This window comes from Podarcis gaigeae (assembly GCF_964106915.1).
Source record: "Podarcis gaigeae genome assembly, chromosome: 2".
NCBI lineage: Eukaryota > Metazoa > Chordata > Lepidosauria > Squamata > Lacertidae > Podarcis > Podarcis gaigeae.
The window spans coordinates 57,466,645-57,483,131 of NC_139679.1; the positions used below are offsets into that span (position 1 = coordinate 57,466,645).

General features: G+C 42.6%; 1 protein-coding gene across 9 annotated transcripts in view; it reads left to right on the plus strand.

Annotated features, from left to right (window-relative positions):
- P4HA2 (prolyl 4-hydroxylase subunit alpha 2) overlaps window positions 1-16,487 on the plus strand; it is a 50,076-nt gene that overhangs the window by 15,416 nt on the left and 18,173 nt on the right. For all 9 annotated transcript variants that reach the window (XR_014561599.1, XM_083728526.1, XM_083728522.1 and 6 more), the window contains 7 exons: window positions 1,746-1,845; window positions 3,727-3,823; window positions 4,333-4,484; window positions 8,418-8,555; window positions 11,297-11,536; window positions 15,024-15,223; window positions 16,065-16,241. Coding sequence is in view for 8 of the 9 variants with exons in the window: in XM_083728526.1 (XP_083584652.1) it covers window positions 1,764-1,845; window positions 3,727-3,823; window positions 4,333-4,484; window positions 8,418-8,555; window positions 11,297-11,536; window positions 15,024-15,223; window positions 16,065-16,241 (1,086 nt within the window). In the remaining variant the exon portion in view is untranslated. The remainder of the gene's footprint in view (window positions 1-1,745; window positions 1,846-3,726; window positions 3,824-4,332; window positions 4,485-8,417; window positions 8,556-11,296; window positions 11,537-15,023; window positions 15,224-16,064; window positions 16,242-16,487) is intronic.

The following is a 16,487-nucleotide window of genomic DNA, read 5'->3' on the forward strand; positions in this document are numbered from 1 at the left end:
CAAAATAGTGACTTTTAATTTTCTCCTCACCCCCCCCCCATCTTCTAATCCAAAACATTTATTTCTCTGCCTGACTGAACAAGTTGTGTGTGTGTTTTTCATTCACATACTTATAAAATCCCTCATAAGCTTCCCTTCCACTTTAGACTCTAGGAAGATGCGGGGACACATAAGCAGGAGTTGTACAGGCTCTCTGCACATGTATGCTCCTTGCTCTTCTTCACCAAGCTATAGCCATGCTGGGATGATAAAGAGTTGTTTGCTTTTGTTTGAAGTTAAACAGCTGCACAATATGGAAAGAATATAAAATTCCATTGCCAGGTGTCTTCCTTCTTCCCAGCGAAATCTATCTTTTGTGTTTACTTTCCGCTTATTGACGCTCATAACTCTTGTGTACCATGGCAAAGCTGCAAAAGATTCAGACCACTGGATGAAGTAAATAATGTTCTTGGACTTGGCAGGTACCCTGAACTCCGAAGCATGTGAGGCAGGAGGTGGGGAGGGGAATGAGAGCGGCGTTTGCTCGTTTTAGCTGGAAAATTCCTTCAGTGTCGCTTAGCCAAGATGTGTGTAATGTCTCCAGGAAACAAGAACAAGCACTTCAGATGGGCTGCCATGGCATAATATATCCAAATATATGTGCCTCCGGAATTCTTTTGGCTGGCTCCCCTGTTCTGTTATATCGCTTATTGTGTTATTGCTCTTGGCAGACCCCTTCATGGTACTTGTCACTCAGCTTTACAAAAGTCTCAGATTACCTGTGAATTGGTTTAGGAGCTGAAACTTCTTTCTTTTCTCTCTCTCCTAGGGGAGCTCTTGTTAAGTGGCACTGGGCAGATATTTCAGTTTGACATCATTTAGCGTTTTATGGACTAGCAAAGAGTCCATGATTATAATGGGCAGGAGGAGGCTGTAGGGAAAGGCCTGTGGATCAGCAAACAAGTGCCAGCATAGCTTAAGAGACAGAGCGCAGCTGGGGATATTTCTCTTGGTTCAAGAACTGGGACTGACAGCACTCTTTGCTTGCCCAACAGCTGCTGGAATCCTGGTGGTGATGGGTACAAGGGGGTGGGAAGTGTGTATTCCTGTGCATTTCACAGGACTGTTGCCATCCCACTCCCAAGCCAGGTACATCTGAGTAAGTTTCCTTTAGTAGGGGAAAGAAGTGGTTCATGGGATATACTCTGAGCAAAAGTTAGTCAGCTACAACCCAAAGGGCTGGATTCAACCAACCTGGATGCCAGTGCAAGGACTCCTGTTAGTTTAACAGGGCTTTCCTCTCTCTCCTGACTCCAAATCTGCTCTGGGGGGTTGGGAGATTTCCTAGAACACAGGGATGGAAGAGGGGGGAATCATTCTATCTAGAAAGCAAAAAATATTTGCACAGATTGAACGATCATGACAGCATGATGTTGAATTCCGCTCATCACTTTCTATTGATTCATCTTTGGAAATGGTTAACTTCTTTTGGCACAGTGTTTTCATTGTGTCAGATTTCTGCACACTAAGTAGGGGCATTTGGTTTGCATGAGATTTGCTGAGAATGGCAGCCTCCCCATTTTAGGTCGAATTGGAAAAAGGGGCCTGAATTGCAGTGTAAGTTTCTTTTGGTATGGCTGAACATTTGAATTCAATAAAGTCGAAAAATGTGGCTGATTTTTTACTACAGATTGTGGAATTTGGGGGTTGTATTTTCCTTTTTTCTTCAGTTGTCATGAATTTATTTATTTTTAAATATCTTGCAGACATTTCATTGATTCAGAATGACGCTGTGGATGATACCATTACTGCTAACCTGCATTATTTGCACCAGCCTGACAAGAGCTGAATTTTTCACTTCTATAGGTATGAAAAAGCTCAGGCAAAATAGGAAAATAGTGAAGCATAGTTTATATCAATCAATGTGTGATCATAATCAATATTATTAATGCAATCATCTGGAATAGACTCCACTCTTTGGTTGTATTTTACTCTTTCCATTTCCAGCATGAGAATTGCCACTCCTCTCTTTAGAATGGTTTAAAGGTGGTTTTCTCATCCTGGATTCTTTGCAACCCATTAACTATCTTTTGCAGTTGGAGCACAACAGGAAACTCTATGTGGCTTCCTGGTTTGTTTCACTACTTACATTATGGGGCTGCATGTGGGTGCATGGGGCTTATATGTATTCTGGCCATTGCTAGGTATTAGTAGTGTTCTGCTATGGGCTAACTTGAAAAAAACATGTGACATTGTCTTTAAAAACACATCACATTATTGTAAATCACCACTGCGGATTAGAATTGCTGCTATATTTTCCTCCTTGTAAAATCACCTCGTTTATCCCACTCTGAACAAATTGCTGCACTTGTGGAGGGTGCTTATGAATGCTCCCCTGGCAATTTTGAGAATGTCCCAGAATTTCTGTTTTTAATTGGTCCATTACTATTTTTTACAATGTCCCAAGAGAGTTGGGCTCTAATTGCATTAGAAGAATATTTGTAGAAATATGCTGACAATGTTATGCCACTCCAAATAACTGATGTGAGGTGTGTGCATCAGTTCATTTTTGTGAGCTAATTAGTTGTTGTAAGCATAATAATTCTAGAAACTCACATTTGACAGGAGGAGGGAGGGAGACAACCACTGCTTAAAACCTTTCTGGAGCTTTGCACCTGTTACGCCTTTGGCATTTTCAGATTTTATTACTGCATTTTTCAATAAAATAAAATACAGCGTGACTTCAGATTAAAAGATGATTTTGCAAATTTTGCATGAACTGTGGCAGCTTTATGAAGGCTATGAAGGATCAAATTGCTGTTGTAAACAAAAACATCACATTAAACGTAATAGGCCATGCTGAGGATTGATTGCTAGATTAATTGGCATGTCTTGCTCTTGAGCTAGTATTAAGCTTGTAACTCAATACAGTTAGCCTGAAGCTCAGTGACTCTGTGTCACCATATCAAGTTTAAAAGGCCAACTTACTTTTGCATGTTCCTTTTCTTCAGGATACACTGGCCTAAACCGAACAAACTGTTTAAAGTAGCTCAGTGTTTGAGCAGATAGAGGTAGAATGGATAAGTGTTGCTGATAAAACAGCATACCCTCCACTATCGAGAAAGCTAATATGCATGGTTCTGTGAATGATTACAATGGATGTTCTATGCCTTGGCCAAATAGTTTTCTGTTTCCCATTCCTCATGCATGAATTAATTTCATTTTCCTCTCTATGAAATATATATACATATATACTCTTAAAGCTGTTGTGAAATAAAATAAACATGGCAAGGAATGCAACAAAAACTCCCTTCCCTAGATTCTGAAGGCCAGATTCAGCTAAGTTGTTGCACTGCAATGGGACTTCTCCCTTCTCCTCCCTCCTCACCCTCCACAGATCTGCTCAGGTGGGTCAGGAGAACCCCTAGAACTGCCCATGGGAGAGGAGAAGGAGGCATCATTTCCTATGGCAAGCAGAAGCATTTGTGCTGGCGGAATAATTGCCTGAGTGTGATGTCGAATTCCACCCTTAGATTGTTAGAAATGGAGCTGCAGTAACATTGGCAGAATACATGTTCTGAACTAGAACAAATGCTTTAGTGACGTTATAAATTCCAGCCTGCTGTGATAGTCTCCCTGTGCCTTTTCCTTGATCTGCAGTATTTATTTGCTCTCAACCTATCTTTCTGGATACAGATGGCTTCTTGGGTTTCTAATAATACTTTTCTTTTCTTTTTTTCATTTAAGGCCAGATGACAGACCTCATTTATGCAGAAAAAGATCTGGTTCAGTCGTTAAAGGCATATATTCAAGAAGAAGAATCTAAGCTTGCTAAAATCAAGAGGTAAAGTGAGATTAGACAAAGTGATACTTTGCCAGTTTAACATAGCACCCCTGCTCTTCCTTGTCACTGGAGATTGTTGCCCCTATGTTTGTCTTTGGAATCTGAACGAGATGGGTAAGTGAGGAAGCACAGAGGAGGTTGCAGCACTCAGGCTCAGGTGAAAGTGGCTCAAGGTTTGAGAAACACTGGCTCTAGGACTCTACCTTATCAGATGCTGTGTCAGTGCAAGGGCTTAAAAACCAGGCTGTAAGAAAGCAATGACAAAAGTGTTTTGAAATAAAATTCCCTGTGGCTATTCACTTTGCAGTTTGATTGTTTAACTAGCAAAGTGCAAGAGGCATGGCGATAGCTAAGCAATTCACACAGCTCAAGAAAGAAAAAGGATACAGGGACAGAGGAAGGCAATTGGGGCTTTTGTAGCTCTATCACAACCCTCCCAGAGCATATCATATGCCTGGGCTAAAAATATAATCAAAACTGAACTTGAGGCATATACTCGTGTTTTCCAGTTGGGCTGAGAAGATGGAATCGCTAACTGTTAAATCGACTTCGGATCCCGAAGGTTATCTTGCCCACCCAGTCAATGCATATAAACTGGTCAAGCGTCTCAACACAGAATGGCTGCAGCTGGAGAATCTGGTTCTTGAGGACGCAACCAAAGGTGAGGATCTCGAAGAAACCAAGCTTTTGAAATAACCAGTGTGGAAAGCAACATGCCTTTTCTTATTTAATGCCACAGTGTCTGTTCAGGAAGCCTCCTCTCCTCATCTGTGTTTGTTTTCAAAGAAGTGTCAACTGGCACCCATGTTTGTGTCAATGAGTTCAGTTCCTTGCCCCATTCACAAGAACATTGGATTTGTTTTTAATTCCATTCAGTGACAGAAATATTCACTAACCAGGAATCGCCATTAAACTCTTCCCAATCGGTCCTAAACTACAGTCACGGGTGTTCACTAATGTGTATGTAGGCTCCCCCTCTTCCTCACTCGTGGTCTTCAAGCAGGGCTGGTGGACTGCCTTCTGCTGGGGTTGCTCTCAGTCTTGATATCGTCCATCGGCCAAGGGGATTGGAATAGATGGCTCACAAGCCACACCATTCCAGCTTGACTGCTTCTGCCATATTCAGTAAGATGGAGTGGTGCTGAGTGGCCCAAAATCTTTCTCTCCTTTTTATTCATTTATTTGAAATATTTGTATACCACCCTTCCTTATAAATGCATATGCATATAGTTGCAAATAGATTCATTAAAACAACAAAAATAATAATGCAGCAAATCACAGTAGAGGACATCAATAAAAGCAAGGTTTTAGAAATAAGCACTTGGCACCACAGCAACAATGTTTTATTCAAAACTAATGAAACAACTCCAGATGTTTCTACAGGAAAGAAGTCCCAAATGTTTCCCTCAGGGTATCATTAATCAGATGTTTGGTCAAAAATATGTTGCTTTTGCTGCCTCTCCAGCAAGTGATAGCTGTGTTGAACTGTCCTTAAAAATCATTATTTGCCACCTGGCAAACCACCCACAGATGGTGAGTGCGTTCCATAACAGCATAGGAATCATGTGCCCACCAAGTCTTCATTCTCCAAAAGGTTCAAAAGCACATGACGTAAGCAATGTCAGAAGCATTCAGGGAATAAGATCTGCACAATTCAGCAAGAGAGTTAGAGGGAGGAGGGCACAATCCACAAGGTGAGTGGGTTTGTATGCTAATCTAGAAGGCCCATTCCAACCAAATCAACTGATGTTCCTACCCTCTCGGTCATGTGTGTATGGTATTATGGCTGTGATACTCACCCAGAGCAGGTTTAACCAAGAGAAGGTTTTCCCATCCCCATCCCCTTTCAAATCTGGTCTTGTAGAATATACGTTGTCATTGGAACGTAATGCTTGAATCTTGTATGGATCACTTTTCCTTTCATATACAGGCTTCAATGCTTTTAGTCGCTGGCTTTGTTGGGTCGCAATGGCGCATGGCAATTAAATTCTCCTCTCCAGCTGTGAATTGCAGAAGTTCTTGAGTTTGCTGCAAACCAAAAGCTTGTTGAAGCTGTTTTCTAAATTGCAACGTTAAGGGAAGCTATCTGTAATACTATTTCGTTGTTCTTCTAGAACTGTCCCATATACTAAAGCTTACCTATTTTGCAAGACAGCTTTTGGGACAAGAAAGATTTTGCTAACGCTTGACTATAAAGGAGGAAATGCTGTTTCTCAGAAATCAACCACATATGTTTTGTGCGTGCGTGCATGCACTCAGGCTAAAGGGGAAAGACTTTGAAACGTGCTCTTTTCAGCCAGGAGGTATAGCACATGTTGCAGCGGTTTTCCAAATAAAATCGAACTTCTGCAGCCTTCTGAGAGTGGCAGAAAATGGCTATCTTTATTGATGAAGGATTTGTGCAAAACTGATAATGGATGATGGTTGCTTCACAGTTGGTGCTTTGTGTTTCCTTTGTTTCTAAGATATTGGCCATATGTGACTGAGTACTGGGAGTGCAGCCAGGCCTATCTCACATCCTGCTGCAGAATGGCTTGTGCTTGAAGCTCTTTGCCTTCTATAGCTGACAGTGAAATCTGGCTCTGTACATTGTTTGCTGGATCACAGCTATTGGAACAGGGTGGGTGGTTTGGAACTGTCTTTTACAGCTAAGGAAAAAGCCAGTCATAAGCTTCTTTTCCTCCAGTTATTTCTGGTACCGGAGCCGTTGAAAAGGCTGGGCAGTTTGAGCTTACCCCACTATATCTTCTCTCAAACTCTTTTTGTTGTCAAATCTTCTCATAATTCAATTGGTCTACAGCAGACTTCTGCAACCTGGTACTCTCCAGATGTTTTGGTGAACTACAACTCGCATCATTCTTGGCTATTAGCCGTGATGACTAGACAGGCTGCTCTGGAACCATTCCTTTCGGGGAGCACTCATTGTTGGGAAACCTTGTTGGTTTCTTTCTTTGGGTCACAATTCTTATCAGCTGTTTCCATTCCTGGAATTTTCTTGAAATGATGTCTACTAGCTTCTGGAGAACCATCGCTTCTGATAGTCCCATAAGAGAAGGTGTGCTGTATGCATAAAGCCATGTTAATGAATACATCGCCCTTGCATTAGGTTGGTGGCCCTTAGCTGAATGTTGAACTTTTGTACTTGTTTTTATTTGAGGTGTTATTAGATCTGTAAACAGGAGATATAATTAGAATACATATTTAAGATGGATTCAGATGACCTGCATTTTTCCTTCCATGTGGGATCGGTTTGGCAGAGATGCATCATGGGAGCTATGTCTGATGATTGGCAACCATGCTCTCAGCAAGTCCATTTCAGGTGCAAAAATGAAACCATGGTCTGGCCATCAGAGTTGAGCCTTGGACTCATGTGTCCTCTTCTCCCCACCTTTGTTTCTTCTTTCTTCATTCTCTGCATCATTTCTTGATTTGGGCAAGCCATGATTTCTCATTGCGTATATCCAGATTGGTCTAACAACGGTTTGTGCAAATCACAGTTAGCCTTCAAACCAGAATTGGAAACTATAGCATGGTATGGTTTGTTTAAACCAGGTGGTGAGGTTGGGATGTGGAACATGTGAGGAAAATCAGGAGGATCAATGTGCAAATCTGAGGCTTATTTCCAATAACCAATCCATGGTTTTGTTGCTACATCCGAGCTGAACCATTGGGTACTGGGAAAGCATGATAGCCATTGAGTGCATCATGTATTGGACCCCATTACTCTGGATGGGATGAGCCTGTATCACTCCAGATGTTGTTAGACTCCAGCTCCCCTCATTCCTGAACATTGACCATGCTGGCAGGAGTAGATGGCAGTTGGAGTCTTAAGAACAACTGAATGGATGCAGGCTCTCAATTCCTGCTGAACGTGGAACACTTCATTAGAAAGCTCCAAATATTCCTTCCCTGTTGCCTAAACCCACTTTTAATTGCTTGCTTATTCAGATTTCCCCCCTTAATATCTCTTGCGTGTTTAGTTCATGAATTTTTATCTTCATGCCAAATAGCAAAAGCTACGGTGTATATATATATATGGGACGCAGGTGGCGCTGTGGGTTAAAGCCTCAGCGCCTAGGACTTGCCGATTGAAAGGTCGGCGGTTCGAATCCCTGCGGCAGGGTGCGCTCCCGCTGCTCGGTCCCAGCGCCTGCCAACCTAGCAGTTCGAAAGCACCTCCGGGTGCAAGTAGATAAATAGGGACCGCTTACCAGCGGGAAGGTAAACGGCGTTTCCGTGTGCGGCTCTGGCTCGCCAGAGCAGCGATGTCACGCTGGCCACGTGACCCGGAAGTGTCTCCGGACAGCGCTGGCCCCTGGCCTCTTAAGTGAGATGGGCGCACAACCCCAGAGTCTGTCAAGACTGGCCCGTATGGGCAGGGGTACCTTTACCTTTACCTATATATATATATATATATATAGTTTTACAGAGCCCGATGAGAACATTGATAGCTCATGTTTAAATTTCATCTGTTGGAATCCCACAAGGGATTGTTGTAGATAGAATAAATGTTTCCAATTGCCAACCAATCTGGTATCACTTATATGCATCTGAGACCCATAGTGCTAACCATTTCCGTCTTGTTCAAATAAAGGTTTTATTGCAAATCTCACAATTCATCGTCAGTTCTTCCCAAATGAAGAAGATGAGACGGGAGCTGCCAAGGCATTAATGCGTTTGCAGGACACCTACAAGCTTGACCCGGAAACAATATCAAAAGGAGCATTTCCAGGTGATGGTCAGAAGCTACTTGTTGACTTCATTAAACACACTGATTCTTGTGTTTTAGTTTCTCAGTATATATGTTCAATAACAGTTGAGTAAGCGGTGAAGCAAAGTTTTCTTCTATGGTGAGTTTCCTCTCAAACACAATTGCTGATGGTGGTACCGTGCCAGTTTTTCTGCATTTCCAGACCTGTGGTCAGCCATGAAAGTCTTGTAATCTTCACCAGATTTTGGAAAAGCCTACTAAGCCATATCTAGAGCATCAACATGAAACCACAGAAACAAGCCTGGAGATTTATAATACTCTCGTCATAGTTTGTTGCAATTTGCTTATGTTTCCAACAAGAATACAAAATCTAAATTGTTGGCTGAATTCTTTTTGCAAATGCAGGCACTGCTTAAGTAGAGCTATTCTCCTTAAGACTGGTATGTTAGCTCAGTATTTCTGGACTAGAGGGCATTTTAAGGTTACCACGTAGGATTTTCAAGCAGAACAAGAACTTGGAAACTGTATTAACACTCTGGTGATAATTGAGATTCTCATGCATTTGAACATTTTTTTAAGCAAGAAAAGAAACTCACACAGGCTTCGTGTTTAGTATAAACATGTTTGGCTTTAAATCGCATTAACTCATTCTGGTTTCTCACATGGATCAGTTTATTTGGAAAGTAGTGACTATGAATGTCCACAGGCAAATGTATATAAATATAGTTTCACCATCAAAGAATTATGCCCACAATCTGTTAATTCTCCAAATCAGGGCACTGAAGCTTAGAGTAGGGGTATGTTGTTCCATTTGTGGACAAAATCTAGATTCACAACAGTTCTGTGAGGTTCTCCAGGCTATTTGGATAATACTTTGCACTCAGTACTTGAACATACAGCCTGTGTTTGCACATCACATTAAGCCATAGTAATGATTAACTGTTGTTTAAGTCTGAATGAGGAGTGTACTTGTGCCCGCTGCTCAGAAGTCCCTGCTTCACTCCTTCCTTGCTCCTGGCCGTGTTGGGAGCAACAAACCACAGGTAGCTTTACTTGTTGTGTCATCCAAATCCATGTGCGCAGAAGTGGCTGGCCTCCACAGTGTGCCATCTCCGCCCTGGCTAGAAGCAGTGGCATTGCTGCTGGGAAAGCTAGCATTACAGCTCTACCTCGCCAGGCAAGCCACTTGGGCACATCCATACTTGTTTGCTTTGTTTGAGTGAAACAAACAAAGCGTGAGTAGTGAAGAACAAACCTTCACTATCCCTCATGGTTTGGAGCAGGCTTCCTCCAGATGTTTTTTGGGACTACAATTCCCATCATCCCTGACCACTGGTCCTGTTAGCTAGGAATCATGGGAGTTGTAGGCCAAAAATATCTGGAGGGCCGAGTTTGAGGAAGCCTGGTTTGGAGAGAAACAAACCACAAATGACATACAATGCCTAGGCTCTGAGCTGCAAAAAGGCAGCCCTCCCATTGAAGTTAAAAAGGGCCCGGTGGGTGGGTGGAAGCACTGGGCTCAGAGAAGGCATGTTTCAGGACACTCTTTCTTTGCGTTCTTCTGCTCATCCTGCATCTTTTTTTAAAGCAGAAGGGCTTTCATTGTAGTTTAAAGGATCCTTTGTGAAGGAGGAATTTGGGCTCTGAATGTTCTCCATGTTCCCTCTTCTCCACTGGTGGCAACAAGCACTGCATTATTAAAACACACCACTGCTTTTCATTTTCAAGTTATTTAATGTATGTCAGCCAAGAGTTAGAAAAAGGGAAAGAATGACGTCCTCTTCAATGGAGTGCTTGGTTCCTCACTTTCAGCTGCACAGCAAAAAAGGAAATATGTTTCTTCAACCACCCCCACCCCAGTCCTTTCAACTTCAAGTAGCCTGCCTAGCAGCTTAAAGGATCCTAAAAAAAAGGGGGGGGCGGATTGAGTTCAGAGGTGGTGTCCTGGATGGAATGTGTCCTCCTGGCTCCAGCCATCCCCCTTTAGGCCCCAGCTGGAAGGAAAGTGAGTTAGAGGCTGAAATCAAGTGAGTGGTCCAACTTCCAAGTCAGTTTTCTCTGGGCTTGCTTTTTCAATATTCTGCAGTGTGCCAAGGCAGCATGAGACCAGTGAACATGCACAGACATTGTTGGTTCTGTAGGTGTTGTGGGTAGGCAGGTGAGGTCATTTAAGAAATCCATTGTTTTCTTGGATTTTCATCATCATTTTATTAGTGTGCCGCTTTTCAGTAGTGCTCAACCATGCTCAAAACAGCTCACAACAAAGTCGGAAGTGTTTTGCGTAATAAAATACAGCAACATTTCAAGAACATAAGCATGATAAAATTGAAATACAAATGTTTATAGGCCAAACTCCTCCTGTTAATAAATATATAGGAAGATTAAATGATCCACTAATGGAATTGCAAACACAATGTTTCAAATAGCAGCAAAACAGTACAACATATCAAATGCAAGGCATTGCACCCAGCTACAACCCCAAAGCTAGTCTGGACTAGGCCAGGTGGAAAGGAGCCAGAGAAGCTGAGACCAGGTTTTACAGGACTCAAAGCTGGATGGTCTCTAGGTGCCTTCAGCAGCAAGAGCAGCCTTTGGAGCTGAAGACCTGTACCTGACAGAGTAACAGGGACATCGGCTCAGTGTGTCCATTTGAAAACATGGGGGTGATAAATGGAATTCCAGATGGCTTTAGCCTTCAGGAAAGTTGTAAATGTGAGTAGAAGTCACTAGGTCTTACTTAACATTTGCGTCTCTCAATTCAGGAACAAAGTACAGATCAGTCCTGACAGTGGACGACTGCTTTAGCATGGGCAAAACAGCGTATAATGATGCGGATTATTACCACACCGTGCTCTGGATGCAGCAGGCCTTGAAAAAGCACGATGATGGTGAAGAGGCAGCCATCACGAAGGCGGAGATCCTGGATTATCTCAGCTATGGCGTCTTCCAACTTGGCGACATACAAAGGGCTATGGAGCTCACGAGGCGGTTGGTGTCTCTTGGTAAGAAGGACAAATCATGCATTCTTCTAGCACGCTGGAAAGCTACCTGCACCTCAAGTGGAGAAGCCAAAGTAGGATAAAGCGCTGCTTTTTGTGATATGGTAAACATTTAGGACCAGGGCAGAGGAACTACGCTCCAGCCTAAGGACTGCACTGCTTCCTGGAGAACCTTCCAGGGATCATGTGCCAGAGGTGGGCGTGGCCTAAATTGAAAGTGGGCAGGGCAGTGCTACATTCCAGCCTCACTCCAGTCAGAGGTTTCTGTACACAGGAGACATCACATTTGAAGGGCACATTCTATACAGACAAAAGCAGTCAGAGAGGGCATGGAACCAGCTTTAATCCGGTAGAGGTTTCCATAAATGGGAGGGAGTGAGAGACAACCAACCAACTTGCTTCATTGCATAGAGTCATCCTACTTTCTGTGTTGAAATCCTGCCAAGATTTTCACTTCTTTCCTGATGCCTCACCACTGTGTGCCAGGGAGGGGGAACCTGTGACTGTGTGCCAGGGAGGGGGAACCTACCAGCTCCCATCATGCCTGACCAATGGTGATGCTGACTGGGACTGATGGGAGGTGGAGTTCAACAACTTCTGGAGGGCAGGTGTTTCTCATCCCTATGATATGCCTAGACAGTGGTACCTTGGTTTTCGAGCGTCTCAGAAGCCAAACATTTTGGTTTTTGAACACTGAAAACCCGGAAGTAATTGCTTCCATTTTCGAACCTGCCTCGGAAGTCAAAAGGCTTCCGCTGCGTGCTTTTCTCCATTGACTTTGCTGACCGCCCTTTGTGCCTCAGTTGTTGAACGGTTTTCCAGGACAGATTATATTTGACAACTGAGGTACCACTGTACTTGGAATGAAGTCCTGTTGAATTTAGCATGCTGTACTATAGGATTGGGTATTTTCTGCCAAGTGAAAAGTCTTTTGTTCCCATAGAGTAGAATCTGTCTCCTCGGGTACATAAACACTTAGACTAACTATTCAACTTAGCTCACAATAGTTCAGCTTCTATTTCCTTATGCTTCACAAGGCCAGGTGTTTAAAGTTAAGTTACTGGACCTGAAATGGCTCCTTTCCCTTAAGCTTCCTCTCCTATATGCTCTGTACCCCATCCCTTTCCTGGTATTTCATGCATTTTCCATGCCATTTGCTAGTTGCTGGCTGTTACAGCTTCACTCTAAATGTGTGATTAAATGATCCTTGACTTACTTTAAACTTTTAAAAACCCTCTGAGGTGTCATGTTGTATCAAATGTTAATGTTTTACACTGAATATAAAATGGAAAAGCAATACCATTGCCTGCAGCAGGATTTCTGAATTGTCTAGAGAGCATAATTCATCAACATCCCCACACATTTGGACAGATTTGATAAATTCCTCTCAGAAACATATGGTGGTGTTGGCAAACTAGCAGACGTAGAAGGTTTCTGAGTCACTCCTTTGCCTCGTGACATCTGGCATCAGTCAGTCACTTGGATTAAAGTTCAGTTTATCTAACCTGGAACAATAATCCACTCTATTTCTCTCAGAAATCCCTTAAACTGGGGTAGCCAACATGGTGCCCTCAATATGTTGTTGCACCACAGTTCCCTCCACACCTGACCACTGGCCATGCTGGCTGGAACTGATGGGAATTGGAGTCCAGCAACTTCTGGAGGAACCACATTAGGTATTCCTTGACTTACGCCAACAATGAAAACTTGAACATTGTTCTGGATTTTTTTTTTAGCAGGCAAAATTTTGATAGCCATTCCCGGGGGGAGGGGCAGTGATAGGTGGGAAAGCAGGGAGACCAACAGTAGAGGGAGCCAGAGCCAATGACAGGTAGATTCAACTAACTCTGTACCCACCCTTTCCCCTGCTGAGTTCTAACGGCAACACAGGCAGAGGAGGAAGAGGCTGACAGATTGTGTCACCCCCTGGACTGGTTGTAAGAAGGCAGGCAGGTGGGGGCTGGCTGAGGTTGATGGGGACAGTGCTCCATTTGACATAATGGACCAGCCTTCACTTGTGATTCCTATAGGAATGATGACATGCTGGTGTTAAATTTGGCTTTGAAGTAGGGGAGATAGTGTTGAAATGCTGATTTAGGCATATTCCTTTTAATCAGTCTAGTCTGTTGTAGGGCTGGTGAGAAGCAATGTGTAACAGTTCAAGATTTCAGTAACATCATTTCACTTCAGTTTCATGGTAGTCTCTATTTCTATCCCAGCTCACAAAGAGTGTTTGGGGGCATGGCTAACAGCTTGAGAAGGGACTCTGAGTGAGGCAAAAGCTTAGCTGCCTTGGCTGGTTGCTTAGGCATCAGCAACTAATACTGGAAAAGATCACTGAACAACAGAAGGAATGCTCACACCCATGTTCTCACTGCTTCTGTATCCACAGGAAATTTAAAGCAAGATATTTGCAATGTCCCCCAATGCAGGCACCCTTACAAACCCATGTGCTTGCACTGAAGAATGGTACATGCATACTTTGCTTTGTATCTCTGGTTCTATAAGGGATGAAGATTTATGTGGATTGAGGGGTTGATTTTTTTTAAAATGACAGCAAGGATTCTTTTTCTGGCTAACGGTGCAAAACAAACAGTGAGTGACATGGCTAAGCCAACCATCCATGAGTGGCAAAATACCATTTTTGTTGTGGCAGCCTTTTTATTTTTAAGCACTGATTCTCCCATCCCACAAAGCTATTGCAACCTCTCCAAGAGAAAAAGTTAAGCCCAGAAAGCAGATTTTGAGTGGGGGAGAATGAATGACTTCTTGTCATTTCAACCCCCTGCCCTAGTCTGTTCTGAAGTTTTTTCTGCAAGTGATCTCTAAAATATCCTGAACCTTAGAGTCAATCTTTGTATTGCTCTCCACCATACGCATACTAGAAAGAGAGATTTACCTTATTTTGGAGGCAGTGCAAAGAATTTCTCATTCCATTACTTGATTGGCATGTTCTGTTGGGTAGATCATCATGAAAATAGATGCTTCCTTTATTCTGCTGTACAGCTTGTACTCCTTTTAAAGGTAAAGAGATGCTATATGTCAGAGGTAGATAATGTTGTGTCTTCCAGGTGGCATTGAACTATAGTTCCCATCAGCCCTAGCCAGCATGGCCAATGGTGGTGGATAATGGAGTCCAATAACACCTAGAGGGATCATGTTTGCTCCCTCTGCCATATGTGGTACAGCAGGAATAGTATTCTTTATCAAACTGAAAGAGTCAGTTGAACTGCTTCTTTCCTTGGTGTTCTTTTTTACTTTTAACCAGAATCAAGATCTTAACTTTAATTGACTCCAGAGAGCTCGCTTTCCATGGTTTTATTTTTCAAGTAGTGTTGGGAGGAGGGGAGAGTACACTTGACTGCACAAAATAATTGGTGTAATGTTGTAGGCTTGAAGTCCCCCTTTGATCAGATTCCTCAGATAGTATCACTTTATCTGTCTCCTCTCTTTCTCTCTCTCTCTCTCTTGCCTTTCTTTCCCAACCAAGATCCCAGTCATGAGAGGGCAGGCAGCAACATGCGGTACTTTGAGAGGCTGCTGGAGAAAGAAAAAGAAGCCAAGACAATCAATGAGACCTCAGATACGATAGAGCCAACAGCACACGGTGGGATATATGAAAGGCCCCAGGACTACCTGCCAGAGCGTGAAATCTATGAGGCTCTTTGCAGAGGAGAAGGTGTGAAAATGGTGAGAGAAAGACCATTCCAAAGGCAGATTTAACCTATCGTGCTGCAGTAAATATTCTGGGAATGCATCCCCCAAACAAACAGACACTACCCTTTGGCTTCTGAAAAAGTCCACAGGGAATTTCAGGATTGCAGAATATTTTAGTTTAAACATTAAGTCATTTTTAATGAAAACAAACAAAAGCAAAAGCAAAACAATCTTTCTGAGTCAAAATTCCAAACCCAGTATCAGACTGGAAATCACAAAGTTGCTATTTCTGAACAGGTGTCATCTGTATCCCCCAAACCAGTATGATCCTTTGAATCATATCTGACAATTTATTCATAATCATAATCTCAAACCCCTTTAAAGCCAGCTTTTCTGCTGCTGTTCGTATCAGTGCGTATCAAAGCTAAGACCTTTTTTTTCCAGAAGCAACAGTTTAACTTGTGAGAAATGATTAAGAAGAGCTGTTGAAGTATCATGTTGCTATATTTGATTCTTGGGGACATAACTACCAAACATGGTATATAGAATAATAAGAGTTGGAGGGTCCCTTTGTGGGTCATCTTCTCAACATCCTGCTTAGTGCAGGATACTTAGAGGTACGGTATCCCCAGTCAGGGAGATCCCACCACACTCCTTGGTCATTAGTTGAATTGTCAAGCTGTTCTTGAAGCTCCCCTTGAAACCTTTCTCAGATGAGTACTCTTGAAGATGGTTTCCCAACAAATTATAAATGCATAACTGCTCAATTAATATTAGACATAACACTGGTCTATTTATATGTAGAGATTAATTAACCTTGACTGAACCTAAACTCAACATTCAAAATAGTACATTTATCTGAATTTATTCATAGACACCTCGAAGACAGAAGAGGTTGTTCTGTAGGTACCACAATGGGAACCAAAATCCCCACCTCCTTATAGCACCTTTTAAAGAAGAAGATGAATGGGACAGCCCTCACATTGTCAGGTACTATGACGTGTTATCTGATGAAGAAATAGAGAAGATTAAGGAGCTGGCTAAACCAAAAGTAAGTGTTTCAAGTCTTTGTCAGTCTTTCACTGGGCTAATGTGATATTTTGATTGAAATAGTGAGCTTGGGTGACTTAGAGATGTCAAGAGCCCATTGTCCTAGTTCCAAGAGTGTGATTTACTGTGATGAAGCAAAGTTCGTCCCAGCTACATGAGGAGTGGTTGTAACAAGTTACAGGATAATCACATCTTACACACATTTATCTTGAGCAATTTCAGCCATGTGTGTTTGGAGGTGAGCTGG